At 38.9% G+C, this 24,372-nt stretch overlaps 2 protein-coding genes across 6 annotated transcripts in view; one reads left to right on the plus strand and one right to left on the minus strand.

The window, feature by feature from the left end:
• Positions 1 to 10,109, minus strand: part of LOC124151122 (transmembrane protein 260-like) — a 53,692-nt gene extending 43,583 nt beyond the window's left edge. The window contains exon 1 of one of the 2 annotated variants that reach the window (XM_048403150.1): positions 9,983 to 10,109. The gene's annotated coding sequence lies outside the window, so the exon portion shown is untranslated. Of the gene's footprint in view, positions 1 to 9,977 lie in introns of both variants that reach the window. The other variant, XM_048403148.1, reaches the window with a different exon arrangement.
• LOC124151123 (UTP--glucose-1-phosphate uridylyltransferase-like) overlaps positions 1 to 24,372 on the plus strand; it is a 105,878-nt gene that overhangs the window by 8,251 nt on the left and 73,255 nt on the right. The window contains exon 1 of one of the 4 annotated variants that reach the window (XM_048403153.1): positions 10,028 to 10,151. The exons of 1 other annotated variant lie outside the window; for it this stretch is intronic. In XM_048403153.1, the coding sequence (XP_048259110.1) occupies positions 10,122 to 10,151 (30 nt within the window). In that variant the 5' untranslated portion in view covers positions 10,028 to 10,121. Of the gene's footprint in view, positions 1 to 10,027; positions 10,152 to 10,378; positions 10,511 to 15,657; positions 15,773 to 24,372 lie in introns of those variants that run through there. 2 more of the 4 variants (XM_048403154.1, XM_048403156.1) reach the window with 2 other exon arrangements.

The raw sequence follows: 24,372 nt of genomic DNA on the forward strand, positions 1-24,372 counted from the left end.
GCACGGGTGGCCCAGTTGTCTAAAGCGCAGGGATTCGCTGGGCACGCCGGAAACCTATGATTGTGGGTTCGAATCCCGGTTCGCCCCGATTATGTTCCTAGGTTTGTCAGCACCATACCCGTGCTCGTGGGTTTCACCGAAGTGGTAAACGTCTAAGACCCGCATCACTTTGGGCTTTCCTCCCAAATTAGTCTGACATGCCGTGATATAACTGTAATAGTGTTAAAAGCGGCGTTTAACCCAACTCACTCACTCACTCACTCACTCACTCACTCACTCACTCACTCACTCACTCACTTACAGGTACTGGTTTTCTGATCCAGACTTGATTGTCTTCAGGCATTGTTCCCATTTACCAGTATTTATCATTTTTTTACCGGTAAAATAAGGCTTGGGACAGTAATTCATGTGACTGCCAGTCCCTGTGGACCGGCAAATAAAGTACCTTATAAATCTGTGATATTCACATAAATATATTTTTCGAAGTCAGCTTGTCTGTTACCATAAGAGTTTCCCCTTGTCGATTTTTAGGGCGAGGAAATGACATTTTGCTTTGCTTCAAGGTTAAAAATATATTCGTAGTGACTACATATTGAAATATCAAAAGAAGAGATGAGAAAATTGTGACTGAACTTTTTGTGAATATTGTGTAGATCTAACTAAGCTACTTCAGAGATGACATCATTGCATTGAACATGATGATGAAAGAATTATAACCAGGTAATTTTTTTTTGTTATTTGAAAGTTGGGACTGACTAATATTGGGGGGGGGTGGGGACTGGTAATTTTTAGAGTTACAAGTTCAACAGGACTGGCAGTTTCAAGAGCTATAATTTTCAAATAATGGTTACCATATTTGACATAAGTGCCCAAGGCGCTCTCAAAATTAGAAATAGGGGGTTCTTATGAGAATATTATTGTGGTGAAAAAAACAGAGTTGAAAGATCGTAAATTTCGTGGTTTATGCTGACAGCTTGAAATGTTTATATACAACAGATATATTTTTCCAGAATTAAATTGCCCATAATTAAGGGTGCATATGACACGAGTGTGTATTATACACAAATAAATATGTCTTGTGTACATTGATCAATCGGAAGGGGTGCTAATTGGGATTGTTCACAAGCCAATATATCAGAAAATATAGGTGTGGGGGGCTTATTAGAGCGGGGCGCTTATTAAATTGAATACGGTAGTTTCGTTAACCTCTTTTTAAAGGTTTAGAGCACATGATCCAACGGCTGTTTGTCATTTTGGACAGGTGTACTACAATTATGTCCCAATAATATGCACCAACTTGTACACTAAGTTCAACCGTTCAAATCGAGCTGCATGTACATGAAAATGCCTGGGTCGTGAGTAGAAACCGTGAGTGGAGAGCCGTTTGTATGAAATGTGTGTTTAGTCCATATACACGGACATGCTATATTTGGCTTTGTTGAAGACAGATAGAGGACTAGTGACAGTAGTGTGTCAGGAGGACAGCAAGAAAAATAGGGATGGGCTGGGCTCACCTAAACACACAAAGTGTTGCTTGTGAGGATAGTGAGTGAGTGAGTGAGTTCGGTTTAATGCTGCTTTGAAACTGTATTCCAGTTATATCACGGCGTGTCAGCTCTATGTGGGAGGGACCACCCCTATGGTCTAGTGGTAGAGTGTCTGCACGGAAAGTAGAAGGTCTGGGGTTCAATCCCCGGCTGTGTCATACCAGAAGATGTTAAAAGATGGTACTTGTTGTTACCCTGTCTGGTGCTCGGCATTAAGGGGATAAAACAAGGACTGGTCATCCTGAAGTCAGTATACTGTGTCTGAGTGGGGTATCTCATAAAATCGGCATTAGTCCAGACTAGTACAAGCAGCCACAACATGCACTCACGCAGGCTATATAAGTGCACTAATCTTGAATGCGACCTTAAACCCTATTTCACCTCACCTCATCTAATGTGGGAGAAAAGCCCAAAGTGATGCAGGTCTCAGATGTTTACCACTTTGGTGAAACCCACGAGCACGGGCATAGTGCTGACAAACCTAGAAACATAATCGAGGCAAACCGAGATTCATAGGTTTCTGGCATGCCCAAGGGACACAACTCTGCACAGCAAATTGCTCTGACTTAGACTTTGCCTCTTTGTGAGGATAACGCACAAGTAAACGGACATATTTTACAAATACTGTATATGCCAGCAGTACGAATGTCCAGTTATGCAAGCAGCATTATGCCCATTTACAACATCAAAGAAACAAAATACTGTGTAATCTCGGGTTTAGACGGGTAATTTACTACTTAGATCAGGTGGGTCCTGAGTAGGACCCATGTACCCAGAGTACTACCCGGACCCGTGGTTAGTCACGTGATATATTCTTTCATGACAAAAACTCACTATAGCTCAGTGGTTACACTACAAGTCGCTAATGATAGCATTTCTTTCTGACAATGCACAAGTTGACTTGTATATGTTTGAGTAATGATAAAATTTCAGTCAACTTCAGTGTACAGTCCGTTTGACTCCAAATGAGAACGATGAATTGCAAAATAACTCGAAATCCAGAAAAGTCTATGAAACATCAATACGGTACTTGACCATGAATACCCTGTACCCAACAAAATCTGAATTTTGTTTATTTTAAGATCCATGACGGATGAAGTTCTTTAAGAAACTATCATGTAATTTTGTATAGAAATGTGTACATGACACGTAGGGGGGACAAACCGTGGAAGGAACAGCGCAAGCACGGTCTGCACGTGCTACACAGTGACCGTGTTCATTCAATGACAAGATGCGCTACTCAGCAGATGTTAAACAGTTGATGTTGAATGTGTATGATTTCTTTAGAAGTGAAGCAGAAAGAGCAAAGCCTTTTTATGCAATTAATAAATTCTTGTTTCATGACAAAAATTCACTATATAACTACATGGTTACACGACAATTTTAAGTCTCTAATGTTCTCATTTCTTCATGACTACGCCCATTCCTTCTGGCTGTTTTAGGTTTTAACAAAGCTAAAACTTCAATCATATTCAGTGTATGCATGACCACATCGTTTTATACGTGTATCTAGATACATTTTGCCAGGGCTACTGTCAAACTATTCCCAATCGGACATTTTGTACCTATCTCTTGACACCAACAGCGGGTACCCAGGTTGGGTCGGGTAATAGGGGTGTGGGTACCCGGGTAGTAAATATCTAGTGTCATGATGCTGATTGTATTACATTATACATCACAAAACACTATTAGGTAGGGTAGGGTGGGGTGGGGTGGGACGGGGCGGGGCAAAGTAGGGTAGGGTGGGGCGGGACGGGGTGGGGCAAGGTAGGGTAGGATGGGGTGGGGCAGGATGGGGCGGGGCAAGGTAGGGTTGGGTGGGGCAGGATGGGGCGGGGCAAGGTAGGGTTGTAAATTTGGACTCGTCCCAGCCCTAGTGTAATCAGTATCAAAATACAGCTTGAAACATGCTGCATGGAAATTTATGCAGCACACTCATAAATCAATTACCTCTAGCTTCATATCTGTGCTGCATTTGAAGTAGTCTATATATGTATTGCACATGTATACATTTCGTACAGTTTGATCGCCGTAGCCAGTACATTCGAGGTACACGTGCTTAAAATAAATGAATGTCATCATGAGATTAAAATTTACATTGCAGAAAGTAGGTCAGTAAACTGTTGATTCATTACAGATGTTTGAAACAATAGACTTACGTCATAGCTGTATTGTATTTGTTGATATATTCTTCTTGTTCTGATTGGGTGTTTTGTACCAATGTTGTACTTTTGATCGGGTAGGGTAGTCCGGCTCGTTGATTCCTCATGAGTAGGTCCCCTGTAGCTTATGTTGTAAGACTACAATTTGATCGGGTAGTCGGTGGTTAATTGAGTGAGTGAGTGAGTATGGTTTTACGACGCTTTTAGCAATATTCCAGCAATATCACGGCGGGGGACACCAGAAATGGGCTTCACACATTTTACCCATGTCGGGAATCGAGCCCGGGTCTTCGGCGTGACGGGCGAACGCTTTAACCACGAGGCTACCTGACCGCCCCTGTGGTTAATTGAACGTCATCATACCATGACAACATGGGATGTTGCTCATAATATCAACCACTAGTTTATTACTATTATTATTATTGCTGTCTTATTGATGATTAGTGTAAAACACCGTCCAAACAAACAAATTATTTTATATGATGTTACTTTAACAAAACATGAAAGATAATGTGTTCAGGGAATATATTTTATACAATGAACTCTTTTCATTATCCTACCAGAAGCAATAATGATGACTGAATATTGACAATATATAGATCATTAGGTTCAGGAGAAATAGCCAGCATTATTTCCAGCTCTACATCAACACAAGTATTATATTGACACCAGCAATGTCCATACTCACACATATCATGCACATATAGATCAATCAATTTATTGGACATCTGTCGAATAAACTTATTGTTTTGAACATCTGTTGCGCAGCTGATATTCTTAGTAAAGACAGATACCCACACATTCAATACTTTATAAGAATAGATAATTACCTTATTCGACGCAATAAGCACCCAGGGCACTCTCAAAATTAGAAATAGGGGTCTCTTATTAGAATATTATTTAGGTGAAGTAAACAGAGTTTAAAGATCGTAAATTTCGAGGTTTATGCTGACAGCCCGAAATGTTGACAAAATAAAAAGCGAACTCTTTGGTGTTAGCAAATATACTGAGTGAAGCGGCATGGGATGAGTCCAGTGTTTTGAGTGGGTGATCGATCTTAATTACGGAATCACCGAACAAAATATGGCGCTGTATATACTCAAGCAGTTTGTTTACACCGTAATACTTCACTCGAACATATGACAGGCATTGAAAGCATACATAGGCACGGCAACTTGGTAAGCTAACATGAAGTGGGCATCCCTAAAGAAAACAAAGCAAGCTTTGCAAGGCTTTCGCTCTACATCGCACGTCACCATTATGACGTCATATCGCTCATAGTGACGCAAAAGCTATGACGTCACAGTCGTATATAGAAAAGCGCCAAAATTTCAAGCTCTCTGTTGTCTCCAAAACGTAAATACATTCCCTTTCTTTATTTCTGTCGTGTTTTTCTGCATGAAATGTATTGCCACACATCCTTTGAATATTATAGTAACCGCATCTGTGCATTTTGTAACCTGTAATTGCAGATATAATTATTTAAATATGCCTACCGACAATGACTGAAAATAGTACTATTCTATGAATATTAGCTTCCGCGGTGAAGCGGCCGTCAAACCAGCTGTTTCAATCAGAGGGGGTTTATTGTGATTTAATAGCCTCTGATTGACCAATCAGAATCGAGTAAATTCCAAATTCATGGTAGAATCGAGCTTAGCACACTTCAAAATTCCTCTGAGAGAGTATCTCAATGAATGGACAAAATGGCAACTTTTGACTATGATAGAGGGTTGCCCAAATGTTTGTCAAATCAATATATGTAATTCCTAGACTTGGACAAGTAATTCCTAGACTTGGACAAGTACTTCCTAGACTTGGACAAGTAATTCCTAGAACTTCCTAGACTTGGACAAGTAATTCCTAGACTTGGACAAGTAATTCCTAGACTTGGACAAGTAATTCCTAGACTTGGACAAGTAATTCCTAGACTTGGACAAGTATCCTCAAAACAGCATTCAAAATTGGCACTAGACCTATAGTCCTTGCCAAACTGCCCAATAGTTAAGATATTATGAGGACAAACAGAAATTTGCCATTATTAAGGGTTTTGCTATTTGTTATCATTATAAGTACTAGTGGACTGACACAGTTAGCTTCTATTGCTGCAAGAGTTGCATCCCTTGGGCACGCCAGAAACCTATGATTGTGGGTTCGAATCCCGGTTCGCCCCGATTATGTTTCTAGGTTTGTCAGCACCATACCCGTGCCCGTGGGTTTCACCAAAGTGGTAAACGTCTGAGACCTGCATTACTTCGGGCTTTCCTCCCACATTAAGCTGACACGCCGCGATATAACTGGAATACTGTTAAAAGCAGCGTTAAACCAAACTCACTCACTCACTCACTCTATTGCTGCAAAAGCGGGGGGTTGTAATGAGGCCTAGGCATGCAGGCCTAAAACAACGACACCCACCTGGCATTAGAAATTGGCACTAGTCCTATAGTCCTTGCCAAACTGCCCAATGGTAAAGGTATATCATAAGGACGAGTAGAAATTTGCCCTTTTTACGGGTTTTGTTTTATGTTATCATTATTAGGACTAGTGGACGAAAACAGTTAGTTTCTAACCCTGCTACCCGGAGTAGACAAGATCGTCTCATTCCATAATTGTACCACACAATGGATTGAAAGTTGCTCCTGTTATCAATAGAGAATTTCATAAAATAACAGGAAGGCGAATTTCAACATCTACCCTTTAAAACCGACTGTGCAGCCCACCTGAAAGCAAGGCGTCCTGTGAATGGTGTGATCCAAACAGCTTAGCATAGGTAGATTGGGGTGGGCTTCGAACACCTGGGACGGGCTGTGTGCTGATGACTCCATGTTTACAGACGAATCAAGGTTTAGACTCGGATTCAGAAAACATTGTTGGCGATGTAGGGGCAAGCCTGATGCCAGGGCAACAACTCTTGACCGTGATCGGTATGGGACGGTATCACACATGATGGGAGCACTGATCTGGTTATTATGAATGAACATTTCACTTGCCAGCGATATCTTAATGCAATTTTACATCCTCACAATGTCACAATGTCTTGCCCAATTGTCTCCAACGAGAAGGCATACAGACATGGGACTGGCCCACTAGGTCCCTTAACATGTGACCCGTGATGATTCCGGGGTAGAATATGTCTCCAGCAACCCATACTTGCCGTAAAAGGCCACTATGCTTGTCGTAAAAGGCGAGTAACGGGATCGGATGGTCAGGCTCGCTGACTTGGTTGATACATATCATCGATCCCAATTGCGTGGATCGATGCTGATGATATTAATCACTGGATTGTCTGTCCAGACTCGATTATTTACAGACTGCCGTCATATAGCTGGAATATTGCTGAGTGCGGCGTTAAACAACAAACCATTAACATGTACCCAAAAGATATCTGTGGGATGTTCTCGGAAAGAATAGTGTACACCAGAGACCAAGCACCCACAAACGTGGCCCAGCTTGGCAGGGTTAGAAACTAACAGTTTTCATCCACTAGTCCTTATAATGATAACATATAGCAAAACCCCTAAAAAGGGCAAATTTCTTCTAGTCCTTATGATACCTTTACCATTGGGCAGTTTGGCAAGGACTATAGGACTAGTGCCAATTTCTAACGCTGCTTGGGTACCGGTAGTTCTTGAGGCGGAATGGCGGGCAATAAGAACAACCATACACAAGCTACCGGTAATCAACAGTATGCCATCAAGGTGTGTGTGTATCGACACACCAGATATAGTTTTACATGCACGAAATTTATTTTACAGACATTTATCATTGCACCTTCACTATCATTTCGTCATTTCCCTTATTTTTTGTCAGTAGTATACTAATCTTGGACTGGCAGTCTTATTTAATAAAGATGCGCATTGGGATTTTTTTAATGCAGGAACATATAACTAAGCATGAAAGTGAAAAAGCAGTAGCTTAGTGTTATCAGGTTTTTGTATATAATAATAGAGTATGCTAACACCTTCCACTGCTATAATATTTTTTCATTATGTTTTTTTACTATCTTTAACTATCAGTTATAATATTCTATGGCAGAAGAAATTATGTCAGAAATAATATATCTCAACAAATATGAAAAAAAAAAATCACTTCTAGCAAATGTATGACTAAGTCCTAACTAATTTAATTGTGTGTTCTTTAGATCGGCCTGTCGCATTTTAGCCTCTCTCTCTCTCTCGGGAGAGGGGGCACGGGTGGCCCAGTCGTCTAAGGCGCCGCGATTCGCTGTGCAGAGTTGCGTCCCTTGGGCACGCCAGAAACCTATGATTGTGGGTTCGAATCCCGGTTCGCCCCGATTATGTTTCTAGGTTTGTCAGCACCATACCCGTGCTTGTGGGTTTCACCGAAGTGGTAAACGTCTGAGACCTGCATCACTTCGGGCTTTCCTCCCACATTAAGCTGACACGCCGCGATATAACTGGAATATTGTTAAAAGCGGCGTTAAACCCAACTCACTCACTCACTCACTCTCGGGAGAGATGGGATCGGGGTCAGGCTCGCTGACTTGGTTGATGCATGTCATCGTATTCCATTTGCATGGATTGATGCTCATGATGTCAGTCACTGGGTTGTCCGGAGAAGACTTTGATAGATTAGAAAAGTAAAAGGTACAATGGCAAAACTGCATTATTGGTGGTTCATATTGGGGAAGGAGGTCACTGTATTTTCAAACTCAAACTATTTTGGTTGTTTTCAAACACACATCAACACACATACAAACAACTACAAACACACAAACTACAAATACACACATGCACACACACAAACACACATGTACACACCAGGGATGGGTATTGTAGGCTTAAAGTGTATCACAATATTTTGCCCTATTTTGATACGTATCATGATATATTGCATTATATAAAAAAAATTAAATTCAGAAGCAATGATATTGTTATATTCTCTCTCTCTCTCTCTCTCTCTCTCTCTCTCTCTCTCTCTCTCTCTCTCTCTCTCTCTCGTTTATCACCTATACACCTGCGTTTATCACACCTATACACCTGCACAAAAGGAATCCCATTCCAGTGTGAGGATTGTAAAGATCACTATTGCCACTTACAGGTTCAACCCAAGTAGGAAGCCCCGTCGTGTCATCCAGTACACATGGCCAAATACACACCGAAATAGTACTATTGTTGTTTTTATTTGACACATGTTCCACGAGCTTTTCACTTCTCTATAACCTGTTTGAGGAGTTTTAACCCTGTCATGTACAAGAATCGGCTCAATGGTCGATCACACTTGAAAAGAAATCTCAAAGCACACATTGTGATTCTTTATAATAAAGACTACCTGATTGAACAAGTGATGGCCACACGATAACTGAAAGCCTTTCTCTGTGACTTGTAATGCACATGTGTATAGTTAGATAGAAGGAATTAATTCACAGAGACTTCTGAATGTTTGTATACCGGTAATCATGTCATGTCATGTCTTAAGATCAACACACACTTTGCAGTAATGGACTAACATATATTTACATATACATTGTACCCCATGTTTTATTTTTTTTGGTAATGCTTACATTAAAATTATTTGAACATCATTTACAAAAGTAACAGCTTTTTCATCTTTAGATCCCATTGGTTTGAATTTCATAACAACAATATAGTGAATCTCACCTGAGTGTCTTTTGATGTAAAATATATCAACATGAGTTGAAAAAATGGAGGAATTTTTCCACTATTGTCAACGAGTGTTGATATATTTGATATCCAAAGACATGAGGGTGAGATTTTAATTATCATCCAACATCATTCTTCCAACTTTTTCAGTTTGTAGACAGTAATAAGCAGTGTCTTAAGTGTAAAAAGTACTGCTTACAGCTTCAGTAGCAGAGCCATTAGTGATGTCATTTGATTGTGATGTCACGGTAACCAATGACGTCAGAATGGTCTGCAAAGCATTGTGATGCAATTTCACTGATCGATATCGACAGTGTAGATATCACTTGATCTCACCCAAGGATATCTCCTGTGGGAGCCAGTTTTAGATGATAAAAAATATGAAACTATTCTTCACAAATTGATATTTGTACAGCTCTCAAAAGATGACATATTGATATCCTAAATTCAGTATTTTAACCAACTATGTTGTTGAAACGGTATTTTAACCAGATATTTTAAAAAAAACTATTAACAGTGTTACATTTTCAATAACAGTACAAGTTCACAAACAAAAACTGCATACACAATTAAAGAGAATTTCAAGTGAACTGACTCAAAAGGCTGGGCAGGAGACACCTTAAACACTAACATTAAACACTCACCATACCGTGGGTTGTAGCATTATTCAACTCTGTCCGCGAGCTGTGTGTGTGTGTGGCGTACCCTCAAGGCATCAGCTGTGATAGCACGGGGCTGGCCAAGTCATTTCTGAGGTTGGGCCTTTATACAACATCTCCACGTACAAAATGGACAGGCATGCCGGTTTCATTCAGCAGGTGATCCATTGAACTCAAGGGTGATACCAGTCAGTCATTTGTACCAGACCTACTTGTATTGATCTGTGATAAACTAACACGACGACAGTGGGCATGAGCTAACACCACCTCCTTGTAATCTGGCTTGTATATATAGGACACGTTTTACACTGAAGAAAAGCTGTCAGGTCAGATAACCAACGTGGACACCTAGAGAAAGTTGTATCTAGGGCAGCTTCCTTTACTTGCCCTGATAGCAATGCTCTGGGTTTATTTGTTTGCTACTAACTCCTCTCACCTTGTCTGAGTGTTTGTCATCTGTCTGTCTGTCTGTAACCTGTCGTAACGTCATACCTAGCATGGACCTGCAGACAGGATATGTGAGTACCGCCTTATCGCTTACTGTAATCTTTAGTTTCTCACTTGACAATTGTTTAACGAATATGTGTTGTCTACTGTTTACAATGACATTGTCGAGAAGGGTTACCTCAACTTACCTGTCATGCATGACAAATGTGGGTTGGGTCGATTTCTGTGTGAACTGATGAATTAGAATTTTATTTTTGTGATGTGTACGTTAGCTGTATTCGGCTTTTATAATCCCTTATAATATCACCCTTCGTAATTAACTTCATGGAAGTAAGAATAACATTTATGTGCATTGAGCATGTTCCCCAGTGATGTGGATTTTGCGCTATACAAATAGTCTTATCATTGTTTACTATATATCGCAGTATATCACCAGTTTATTTTGTTACATGTTGCACTATGCGTACCCTTAGTGTATTTTACCACTTGTGAAACTTCCGATTGTATATTTTGTACTCTATAAGAATGTGTCATGTCACTCTGCATTCTTTCATCAAAACTGTAAATACAGATATCGATGAACTCAAGTAAGATCTGTCAACTGCTATGAGTGTTAGGAAAGAGCAGGGAAAGAAATATTGTTAACTCGTGTTTTAATTTTTTTAAATGATTTTCAGTGATCACAAGTGAATTCAGAAATGACCTTGCAATGCTGCTCTATTGTCAGATTTTCTAAAAAGGCATTGAACAGCTGTGAACTATGAAACAATAATTCATAGCCTTGACCCCAACATGAATACCGTATTTGACGTTATAAGCGCCCTGGGAGCTCTCAAAATTAGAATTATTAGAATATTATTTTGGTGAAAAAAACAGAGTTGAAAGATAAATTTCGTGGTTTATGCTGACAGCCTGGAATGTTTATGTACGACAGATATATTTTTCAAGAATTTGATTCCCATAATTTAACGGTGCATATAACACACGAGTGCATATTATACGCGAATAAATAAGTCTTGTGTACATTGATCAATCGGAAGGGGTGCTAATTTGGATTGTTCACTAGCCAATATATTAGCAGATATCGCTGTGGGTGCTTATTAGAGCGGGGCACTTATTGCGTCGAACACGGTAAGTCACTGAATGTGTATATGTGTACATGTGTGCGTGTGTATGAATAGAAATTAGGACAATTTGTACTGATCTGTATGATGGCACTCTTTCGACTAAAACATTTTAGCATTACACAATGGCTTAATGCTGAAATGGCAGGTGGCATCATATATATATATAGCTGTGACGGGTAACTCGGGTACCCGGGTCGGGTGGGAACTGAGTAGGACCCGGGTACCCACAGGACTACCCGGACCTGTGGTTAGTCACATGATATATTGTTTCATGACAAAAATTCACTATATAACTACATGGTTACACAACAATTTTAAGTCTCTAATGTTCTCATTTCTTCATGACTACGCCCATTCCTTCTGGCTGTTTTATGTATTTTAACAAAGCTAAAACTTCAATCATATTCAGTGTATGCATGAACACATCGTTTTATACGTGTATCTAGATACATTTTGCCAGGGCTACTGTCAAACTATTCCCAATCGGACATTTTGTACCTATCTCTTGACACCAACAGCGGGTACCCAGGTTGGGTCGGGTAATAGGGGTGTGGGTACCCGGGTAGTAAATATCTAGTGTCATGATGTTGTTTGTATTACATTATACATCACAAACCACTATTAGGAAAATATAACAGAAAAAAGGGGATACTTGTTTGCAACCTTCTTTCTATGTTAGATGTTTATGTTATGTTATTTCCTGTGATAGAGCCAAAATATTTAGATTTATACAACACCTTTGTGAAATGATACGTTGGTTGGTTGGTTTGTTGTTTTGCGCCACACTCAGCAATATTCCAGCTATATGACGGCGGTCTGTAAATAATCGAGCCTGGACCAGGCAATCGAGTGATTGACATGAGCATCGATCCATGTAATTGGGATCGATGACATGCACCAAGTCAGTGAGCCTGACCACCCGATCCCGTTAGTCGCCTCTTATGACAAGCATAGTCGCCTTTAACGGCATGAATGGCCTGCTGAAATGATACCTATCAGTATGTTACATATCACAGTGTGGACATAAATATTGTGGTCACGGAATTGCTTTATGATAGAAGCAATGACAACTTTCAGTCTAGATTAACACTTAAAATATATAATTTAGATAGAAGAAGCACCTGCATTTAAGTTGAAAAGGAGCCCCAGTGAGATGGGTCTGATTTGTTAATCTGTTGTAAATCTAGACTTGCTTCATTTAGGGCTACAGCATTACAGTAAGGGCGGGGCAGTCGGGTCACTAAGCCTAGTGTTAAAAGCATTACCTCATCACGCCGTAGACCAGGGTTAGATTCCCGACGTGGGTGCAATGTGTGAAGCCTATTTCTGGTGTCCCCCCGCCATGATATTGCTGGAATATTGCTAAAAGTGGCGTAAAACCATTCTCACACACTCACTCACTACAGTAAGGGCTGAGTGGAAACCTCTACAAATGTATTGGTTAAACCTTGTGCTAAAACAGCCAGTCAGCAATAGTCATGAGGGACAACTTTTCATATATCTATGGTTATATACTATAGTTATATACAGTATTAAAGAAGTTGTTATCCATAAATTGTGTCTACTTTGTAACTATAGTTACTGTATTCGAAGTAATAAGCACCCCCTCTAATAAGCGCCCACGGCGATATTTGTCAATATATTGGATAGTGGACAATCCCAATTAGCACCCCTTCCGATTGATCAATGTACACAAGACTTATTTATTCACGTATAATACACACACGTGTGTTATATGCACCCTTAATTATGGGCAATTAAATTCTGGAAAATATATCTGTCGTGTATGATACGCACAGACTTTTCTTTTGTATCATTTCAGGCTGTAAGCATAAACCACAAAATTTGCGATCTTTCAACTCTGTTTTTTTCTCACTAAAATTATATTCTAATAAGAGCCCCCTATTTCTAATTTTGAGAGTGCCCTGGGCGCTTATTACGTCAAATATGGTAATCGGTAAAACAATTGGGTGTTATCTTAACGTTTTTGAGTACTATACACATTATGGATATCTCTAACCTTCAACTTTATAGTCTTGGTTAATAGCTGCATTGTCCTTTCATCAGCTCAACGCTGATTGCCAGTCAGGCTGTACATGTTGAGGGAGAAAAGGTCTACCTCAATACTCTGTCAAGATTTCTTTTGAATGAATTATTTGTGCATGTTGAGAGTTTGTTCACTATTATGTCTTTTAATGCTGTGGAGTGAGATTACATAGCATGATAGTCAGGGTTGCAGGGAAACGGAGAGTCCTACTACTATCAGCACTATCAGGCCCATAACATGATGTATCGTGATACGCTAATGGCCTTCAACAAACAGGGCTGAGTAGTGTTGTGTTTCTATCAACGTAGACTAACATGTGATAAAACATACCATTTTCGACGTAATAAGCGCCCAGGGCGCTCTCAAAATTAGAAATAGGGGGCTCTTATTAGAATATTATTTTGGTGAAAAAAAACAGAGTTGAAAGATAAATTTTGTGGTTTATGCTGACAGCCTGAAATGTTTATGTACGACAGATATATTTTTCCAGAATTTAATTGCCCATGATTAAGGGTGCATATAACACATGAGTGCGTATTATACGCGAAAAAATAAGTCTTGTGTACATTGATCAATCGGAAGGGGTGCTAATTGGGATTGTTCACTTGCCAATATATTAGCAAATATCGCCGTGGGTGCTTATTAGAGCAAGGCGATTATTACGAATACGGCGAATACAGTAAGTGTCCACTATCATGATGTCTCATTGAGTCCTCCTTTGTTGATTTGAATCTGTACATACTTTTTATCGTGGATGCTTATTAGAGCGGGGCGCTTATTACGTCGAATAAGGTAATAAAAAGGAAACCAGAGACTCTGTTCCAGTAATTGCAGTTATCTAGACTTGCCAACAATTATAGAGATGCAGTGGATATATTGGATATATTTGCTTCAGGGTCTGTATGGCAGACTTCTGTCAATGCTTTTTGTTATCAACACATGTTTTTTTGCACCATGTATACTCACTGCCAAAAGAAACGCAAACCATTGTTTGATTGTTTGTTTGTTGTTTTACGCTGCACTCAGCAATATTCCAGCTATATGATGGCAGTCTGTAAATAATCGAGTCTGGACCAGACTATCCAGTGATTGACATCATGAGCATCGATCCATGCAATTGGGATCGATGACATGCATCAACCAAGTCAGCGAGCCTGGCCACCAAATCCCGTTAGTCACCTCTTACGACAAGCATAGTCGCCTTTTACGTCAAGCTTGGGTTACTGAAGACCTATTCTACCCCGGATCTTCACGGGGCAAACCTTTGAAATATATAAAGAAGTATGTGCGTTAAGAAGAGATGTTTCCCAGTGTACCAACTATCAGTCAAGTGATACCACAGTGTCTTTATTCTTATCACGATATGCTGCACATAATTTCCAAACTTTACACACTAATCCTGCATGAGACAAATGGTGCATCTTTGACGTCACATGTGATGCGTTCATGAGCATCAGTTCACACAACATACCAGTATGTTTGTTTGTGCTTAGAAACAATCTAATATCTCTTGGATATGTGTAAGTCTTCATATATTAACCAACATATATGGTATTCACATTTCTTTTGGCAGTGAGTATATATTCCGACTTAATATCACCACCGACTCTATGTTATCACAATATCAGAAAATCTCGTAATCCGGGTCCCCTGTCTGCTGTTTACTTATGCAAATATAAGAACATATATGGTATTCACGTTTCTTTTGGCGGTGAGTATATATTCCGACTTAAAATCAGCACTGACTCTATGTTATCGCGATATCAGAAAATCTCGTATTCCGAGTCCCCTGTCAGCTGTTTACTTATGCAAATATAAGAACATATATGGTATTCACGTTTCTTTTGGCGGTGAGTATATGTTCGGACTCTGTACTAACACAGACTCTATGTTATCGCGATATCAGAAAATCTCGTATTCCGGGTCCCTTGTCTGCTGTTTACTTATGCAAATATAAGAACATATATGGTATTCACGTTTCTTTTGGCGGTGAGTATATGTTTGGACTCTGTACTAACACAGTCTCTATGTTATCGCGATATCAGAAAATCTCTTAATCCCAGTCCCCTCCCTGTCTGCTGTTTACTTAAGCAGATAGAAGCACGACATTTCATTGCTTTATTGAATACAGGACTCGCTCCGGAATGTCACGGCTTTTCGTAAGTAAACCTAATTCATAATGGAATGTTTTTGAAGTGGTATTACCCCTACCTACATTCGAAATTGGTCAGAAAGGAACCCATTTGTTTGGACGATCTCCGTTGATCCAACCTAGGTCGTATGCATAATGATTAGGCAAAATTCATTACAGGAAGTGATGTAATGCACATATTCCACATGTATCATACCTAAAAATAGCAATACCGCGATAATATAGAGTTGCCCCTGTTTGTCGATCTTGCTAAAGAAATCAGCATCGATCTGTCCTAATTGATGTGTCATAAAAGTTGAACAAATAACAAGCATAAACTATGTGACATACTTAATAGACCCGTGAAGATTCCGGGGTAGAATAAGTCTTCAGCAATCCATGCTTGCCGTAAAAGGTGACTATGCTTGTCGTAAAAGGCATCTAACGGGATCGGGTGGTCAGGATCGCTGACTTGGTTGATGCATGTCATCGATCCCAATTGCGGGGATCGATGCTCATGATATTAATCACTGGATTGTCTGGTTCAGACTCGATTATTTACAGACCGCCATCATATAGCTGGAATGCTGAGTGCGGCGTAAAACAACAACCCAAACCAAAAACATACTTAATACTTATCATACACCATTAAACTTTAAAAATAAATTACCTCCTGTCTGAATATATTCACAAATTTGAATTAAGATGTTATATTTTATTAATCATGGCCTTCAAGATCTAGAGAACGTCCTGGCTTGACATGGTTTATTGGATGAACCAGTGAATGTTTATGTTCTCCAAAATGACATAACTTGAAGAAATATTTGTGTATACATTTGTATAAATCATTATATATGTTGTGATAAGCTTAATGATGACTGTTTGTAAAAGGGGGATCTTGAGCTTTACTGCTGTAGTTTCAGGGGTGTGGAAAATCTGTGCCTGACTTGCCTAACTCTTTACATGTAATCTTCGTAGAATAGGTCTTCGGCAACCCATGCTTGCCGTAAAAGGCGACTATGCTTGTCGTAAGATGCGACTTACGGGATCGGGTGGTCAGGCTCGCTGACTTGGTTGATGCATGTCATCGATACCAATTGCATGGATCGATGCTCATGATATCAATCACTGTATTGTCAGGTCCAGACTCGATTATTTACAGACCGCAGTCATGTAGCTGGAATATTGCTGAGTGCGGCGTAAACAACAAACAAACCAACCAACATGTAATCGTCAGACCAAAAAATCAACTTCAGTTGTCCGTGGACACCTTACACATGTTAAAATTTAGCAGGCCTTTGGCGATTTTGATAAATTATTCGTATGAACGATCAAGGAACTCAGGACCCCCTAATTTTGAACACTGTTTCACCACTGGGGTTATGCCAGGGACCCAATGATTTCTATTAATTTCTGATATAAGTCTGTGATTTCAAACTCTGAGTATCATGTGAGCGTTAGAAATTGGGACTAGTCCTGTAGTCCTTGCCAAACTGGCCAATAGTTAAGGTATCATATGGACTAGTACAAATTTGCCATTTTTATGGGGTTTGCTATTATGTTATTAAAGACATATATACCATATTTGACGTAATAAGCGCCCAGGGCGCTCTCAAAATTAAAAATAGGGGGCTCTTATTCGAATATTATTTTGGTGAAAAAAACAGAGTTGAAAGATATATTTCGTGGTTTATGCTAACAGCCTGAAATGTTTATATACGACAGATATATTTTTCCAGAATTTAAATGCCCATAATTAAGGGTGCATATAACACACGAGTGCGCATTATACGCAAATAAAAAAGTCTTTTGTACATTGATCAATCGGAAGGGGTGCTAATTGGGATTGTTCACTAGCCAATATATTAGCAAATATGGCTGTGGGGGCTTATTAGAGCAGGGCGCTTATTACGTCGAATACGGTAATGTCCACTATCACGATGTCTCATTGAGTCCTCCTTTGTTGATTTGAATCTGTACATACTTTTTATCGTGTGTTTTTCACAGTCACATTGTATCAAAACAATGTTTTTAATGGATTCAGCCATTGAAAACGGAAATGGTTCAACATCTAATCAATTACTACATGCAGCACAGGGTGGCTGCAGCCACAGTTGTCTGAGTAACAATAAGTGGTTAAACCCTAGTGCTAGTAGATGCCATGCTTTCTGAAAAAAAATACTAAAACCCTAGGAAAGTACAGATCAAACTAAACCAGTAGAAGAAGGTTTGGGGTTTTTTTGAGAAAAATAAATTACAATTATTTTAAAGAAATGTTTTCACAGACCAAGTGTAAACCCAGGCTGTTGATTTGAATCTGTACATACTTTTTATCGTGTGTTTTTCACAGTCACATTGTATCAAAACAATGTTTTTAATGGATTCAGCCATTGAAAACGGAAACTGTTCAACATCTAATCAATTACTACATGCAGCACAGGGTGGCTGCAGCCACAGTTGTCTGAGTTACAATAAGTGGTTAAACCCTAGTGCTAGTAGATGCCATGCTTTCTGAAAAAAATACTAAAACCCTAGGAAAGTACAGATCAAACTAAACCAGTAGAAGAAGGTTTGGGTTTTTTTTGAGAAAAATAAATTACAATTATTTTAAAGAAATGTTTTCACAGACCAAGTGTAAACCCAGGCTGAAAATAATTCATTTTTTCGTGATAACAATCTGCTATGTCCTTTTGAATATCAGTTAGTTCTGAAAAGGAATTTCATTCTGGACATTGAAGTTCGAATACAGTTTATTCTGAAAAGGAATTTCATTCTGAACATTGAAGTTTGAATACAGTTTATTCTGAAAAGGAATTTCATTCTGAACATTGAAGTTTGAATACAGTTTATTCTGAAAAGGATTTTTCTTCTGGTTGTTGAAGTTTGAATACACCTAGATAAACATTAGTTGTCAGGAGTTCTAAAGGGCAAACTCACACTTATTGCCAGAGTGATGCCAAAGTGATGCTGAAGTGATGCAGGTCTCAGCCGTTTACCACTTTGGTGAAACCCACTAGCACAGGTTTTGTTTTGACAATAAGGACAGGCAAAAACGCCAGTGTCTGAAAGCATCATCTGGCAGTAGCCCAGAGTTATGTCCCTTGGATTGCCAGGTTCTGCTGTTTTGGGGAGTTCAAATCTCTGATCATCCATTACAGTGGTTACCATCATGGTGCCCAGTGTCAGATCCACAACACCCAAAACACGTGTCATGTGTCTGTTTTGGTGTTACTGACATAGGTACATCAGTTGACATGCTCTCATATAAATGTCAGGATCAGGCTTCTAGTTGTCCCAGACAAGTATTTGAAGACGGAGTTTCGTTAAACTGAATTTATTTGCCTGTAACAAGAAACGTCAACATCAGAAAGGTGTTGATGTCTCTCGGCCTTCCTACCAAGCTGACAATTTGATATTACCGTATTCGACGTAATAAGCGCCCCACTCTAAGAAGCGCCCACGGCGATATTTGAAAATATATTGGCTAGTGAACAATCCCAATTAGCACCCTTCCGACCGATCAATGTACACAATTCGTGTACATTTCTTCGTGTATAATACGCACTCGTGTGTCATATGCAACCTTAATTATGGGCAATTAAATTCTGTAAAATATATCTGTCGTTTACAATACGCACATACTTTTCTTTTGTATCATTTCAGGCTGTCAGCATAAACCATAAAATTTACGATCTTTCGACTCTTTCATCAAAATCATATTCTAATAAGAGCCTCTTATTTCTAATTTTGAGAGTGCCCCGGGCGCTTATTACGTCAAATACGGTAACTGAAATACAGCCCAGACCAGTGAGTGGACACAGCACAGGAGTCTGTATCTAAAAATAGATGCCCTTATGTATCTAAAAATAGATGCCCTCATGCATAATCATGAATATGCATGAGGGCATCTATTTTTAGATACGGACTCCTGTGGTCACAGTGATTGTTAGAATGCTGATGAAGATGTTTTAATATAAATACATTTCCATTACATTTATTTGGCTAACCTAGCAATTATTTTTTTTCATTTATGTTTCAATAAACCAAAAAACATTTAGGCCACACCCACTTATGAACTATGGTTTCCTGATTGGCTGATAATAGAATTGGAAAGGCTTGTTTTGCCTTCTGCACAGTATCACCGATTCTGTATTGTTGTCTGTTTAATTTTGAGTCTATTTAAGTCAATAAGCAGTGTATCAGGTTATTATTGTTGACATATTAATAAGAATTGATATCATTTTGTGAGATGTTGGCATTATTGTTGTCTATATAATTTTGAGACTATTTAAGTCAATAAGCAGTGTATCAGGTTATTATTGTTGACATATCAATAAGAATTGATCTCATTTTGTGAGATGTTGGAAACATGACTAGAAATGCTGTTTGTATTGTCTGTTTGTTTGTTGTGTAACACCGCACTTTGCAATATTCCAGCTGTATGACAGCGGTCTGTAAATAATTGAGTCTGGACTAGACAATCCAATGATTGACATCATGAGCATCGATCCTCGCTATTGGGTTACGATGACATGCATCAACCAAGTCAGAAGCCTGACCACCCGATCCCTACAGTCGCCTCTTACAACAAACATAGTCGCCTTTTCCGGCAAGCATGGGTTGCTGAAGACCTTATATAATGCTACCCTGGATCTTCATGGGTCAACTAGATATGAATTATAAGAGATTTGCGCCGCGATTCGCTGTGCAGAGTTGCGTCCCTTGGGCACGCCAGAAACCTATGGTTGTGGGTTCGAATCCCGGTTCGCCCCAATTATGTTTGTAGGTTTGTCAGCACCATACCCGTGCTCGTGGGTTTCACCGAAGTGGTAAACGTCTGAGACCTGCATCACTTCAGGCTTTCCTCCCACATTAAGCTGACATGCCGTGATATAACTGGAATACTGTTAAAAGCGGCGTTAAACCCAACTCACTCACTATAAGAGATTTGAATAACATAGTCAACATGATTGGCCAGGGATATAGGGGAGATGTCTAATGCAACGTGTAGCAGTATGTCTCTAATAACTGCAGGGAACAGTAGACACAGTAGAAATTTAATCCAATATTGATATTGCAGTTGTTACATTGTCAGGTAAATGAAAATTGCCTCAGCTGTGTTCTAATGTAGGCCATAATAAGATTTTAATCTTTGCGCGCATCACTACTTAATATATTTTTTTAATATTCTTTGCTTATCACAGAGTTAACATTTTTTATTTATTTAAATTCAAGTCAAGTCCTATGTGAAATATCCAGGACCCATTGCCAAAACAGCATTAGAAATTGGCACTAACCCTGTAGTCCTTGCCAAACTGCCCAGTAGTTAAGGTATCATTAGGACTAGTAGAAATTTGCCATTTTTAACGGTTTTGCTATATGTTATCATTTTAAGGACCCTGAACCAAGCAGCCCGTCCCATAAGATTCCGGATTAGAATAGGTCTTCAGCTACCCATGCTTGTCATAGAGGCGACTTATGGGATCTGTTGGTTATCACTGAGGCTTCCTGACCTGGTTGATGCATGTCATTGTATCCCAATTGCTTAGACCATGACCTGTGAAGATCCGGGTTAGAATAGGTCTTAAAGCTCTGCACGCTAACGTCGAACCCATTCGACAGAGGTGTCACTTCCTGTGCATCTGATTTCGAACCCATTCGACAGGCGAATAGCATAACGACACCCCAAAATAAAACTCGCCATATCTATTTACCAAGAAGGCTTTGCGTAACATTTAAATTACTTATGACATGCATAAATGCTCAGCTGGCTCAATATCAAAACTTTCAGTTTATTTACCTCCAAAAGAAAATATCACTTGTGCTTAAGAGGTGACAATGCTTGTCGTGAGAGGTGACTAACGGGATCGGGTGGTCAGAGTAGCTGATTGGGTCGATGCATGTGATTGTATCCGAATTGCGTGGATCAATGCGCATATCAATCACTGGATTGTCTGGTCCAGACTAGCTTATTTACAGACTGCCGTCCTGTAGCTGGAAAAATGCTGATTGCGGGATTAAACAACAAACAAACGAGCAAAGCGTAGACCAATGCTCATGATGTCAATCACTGGTTTGCCTGGTCTTGATTCGATTATTTACAGACCGCCGTTATATGGCTGGAATATTGCAGATTAGTTGGACCTTATTTTGTTGGGCTGACTCTGTTTTAGATTTAGGTGAAATGAACAAAAACACAAGAATTTATCACCGCTTTTCATAACAAATAGTGAAGAAAATATATAAAAATTGTTGTTCTAACAAAAAATAATTATTTGTTAGAACTTGTTTGTTTTTCAAGTAGTGGAAGAACTAATCTGGAGGTATAATCTATCAACAAAAGAAACTGACCAACTACATTGGATTTTAGTCCAAACGTTTGTAGACCAACTAATAAAAACTCACAAGGCCTTACTAGAATTGTAACCTCAGGATTTATCATATTACTCTGAAACATATTTATTTGATTACTTGGTTGACTGTTAAAATAAAATAAAAATGAAATTTCAAAACAAATTTTATTTGAATATTACGTAGGGAGAAAAGACATACTGAATGGTTTGCTAACGAAATTAAGTGAGGTTTACAGAGCTACAGATAAGCAGCATATTTGCATAAAATACCCCCCAAAAATATTCAAAACCCAATTATTTTAAATTAACTTGCGTACGGAAACGCATGCATTAAATGAAAAACTCAAATGTATAAGCTCGCGTTAATACCCAATGAAGCTTTTTCAGCATGCGTACAAAGGAGCTAATTTCTGAAACACAATTACGAGCTAATTTACTTTCCGAGTCAAGCCTATATATTTAGAACAGTTATATACATCTAAAACATTATTTCATTATTTTTTTAAATATTAAAATATTAAATTTTGGGGAAACCCAATAGAGTGATGAATAGATGAGTGAAAAAAATATGGTTACCCAATGAAAAATGTAATAACCCAATTAGAATATAAATCCTAGAGTAAAAAACTCAATTGCTCAAAAAGTTATCTGGAGCTCTGGGTTTATCAATAAAACAAATTGGAATAGTTTCCCATGCCTCTTCAACCAGGATTATGGTGATAGATTGTTATATGGGAAACGCAGGTTGTACATGGTAGTTTTTGCTTGCATTAGCTGTTGTAACAATATGGACTTCTTACTGGTTAAATAGACAGTACAGCTCATGTGACCTAGATATCAGTTTTACCATAAGGTCCATTACTAAGCTACCTTTGCATGTGTCTTCATCAAATTTTCTGTGCAGAAAATATCTGGTACAGTGATCCCTCGCTATTGCGCTCTTCGATAAAGCGCTACCTCGGTTACTACGCGCGGAAACGCATGGCTCCCAAAATTTATGTACACTTTTAATACTGAGAGTTTTACACAGTCATAATTGTATTGTTGTTTGTTGTTCATTTGCACATAACGCTTCTCATTGCATAATCAACCATTTATCGCTGAATGGAGTTCTAATAATCTGTTTGAAAACATCTGCAGCAAGTCCCGGAAATACGATTGTTCAACTAGTTAACTTTTCACACTATACATCCTTTGATCTTAGAAGCGCATGCATGCAATAAAAGAGAACCACAAGCGAAGTTTATATTCTTAATTAGTGGGCAATCCAATTTAAGGCTAAACTGTCACACAGATGTAGTTGCTGTCACAACACGGCGGTCATTCATTTCGTAATCGTGCTTTCGTAACATCGCCTGTTTTTTTTCCGTAGTTATAACAAGCGATTTCATTGGATTAAAATTTGTTTCTAATGACGCTTTCTTGCCGAAATCTGCTACAAGTTTCGTGATTGGTCAATTTTGAGCACGTGACCTCAGGCAGCCAATCAAATTATAGCTGTGATACCAAGCTCGTGTTTGATAAATTTCAGAAGTTAGCGAAAGATTTTTTGTTAAATCGTGTTATTCTGAACGTTTTAAGCAGGAAATCACGATATATATTAAAACTATGGAACTTCGCGAATGTATCGTGCTAGGTTACGAGCTGTGACAAAGATTTTTCATGCATATATTTTTGCATTAAACGTTGTGTCCGAGCCGAGAATTCAAGGCGACAAAAGCCGAGATGTCATTTGACTTACATTACACGCGATTGCACGAAACAATGGAAATAATAACTTAGATGTAAGTTTGATTACTTTTAGATATATTTTTGTTGATTTTATTTATCACTTTGTATAATATATTTAGAGATTTGCTTAAAATAGTCTTTATTTTGCTCTTTGACATGTTCGATGCGGACCTGTTGTCGAAATGTGTGTCCGAGAATTTTATTTTCAATAACATCGCGGGAAAAAGTGAATAATTTTTTAATTTATTGATAAAAAATGATAAATTAGAATGGAATACGTATTTCAGACATTGTGAAATGTGACAGATTTAATAAATGAATGATATTACAGGTAGATCTAGGTCCATAAAAATATATACTATTTTGACGTGACGTGAGATAAACACATATTGATGATTTGAGATTTGCCGAGCGGGCTCCCCCGCCTCAGCCTCGGTTAAACGGCTCATCGTCTATAACGCCCACCAATTATTTGGACCCCATTGGTAGCGTTGTAGCGAGGGACCACTGTATGTGGAATAACTGATCATGCATATGAAGCAGG

The sequence above is a fragment of the Haliotis rufescens genome, unplaced genomic scaffold, assembly GCF_023055435.1.
Source record: "Haliotis rufescens isolate VD_foot unplaced genomic scaffold, xgHalRufe1.0.p SCAF_3, whole genome shotgun sequence".
NCBI lineage: Eukaryota > Metazoa > Mollusca > Gastropoda > Lepetellida > Haliotidae > Haliotis > Haliotis rufescens.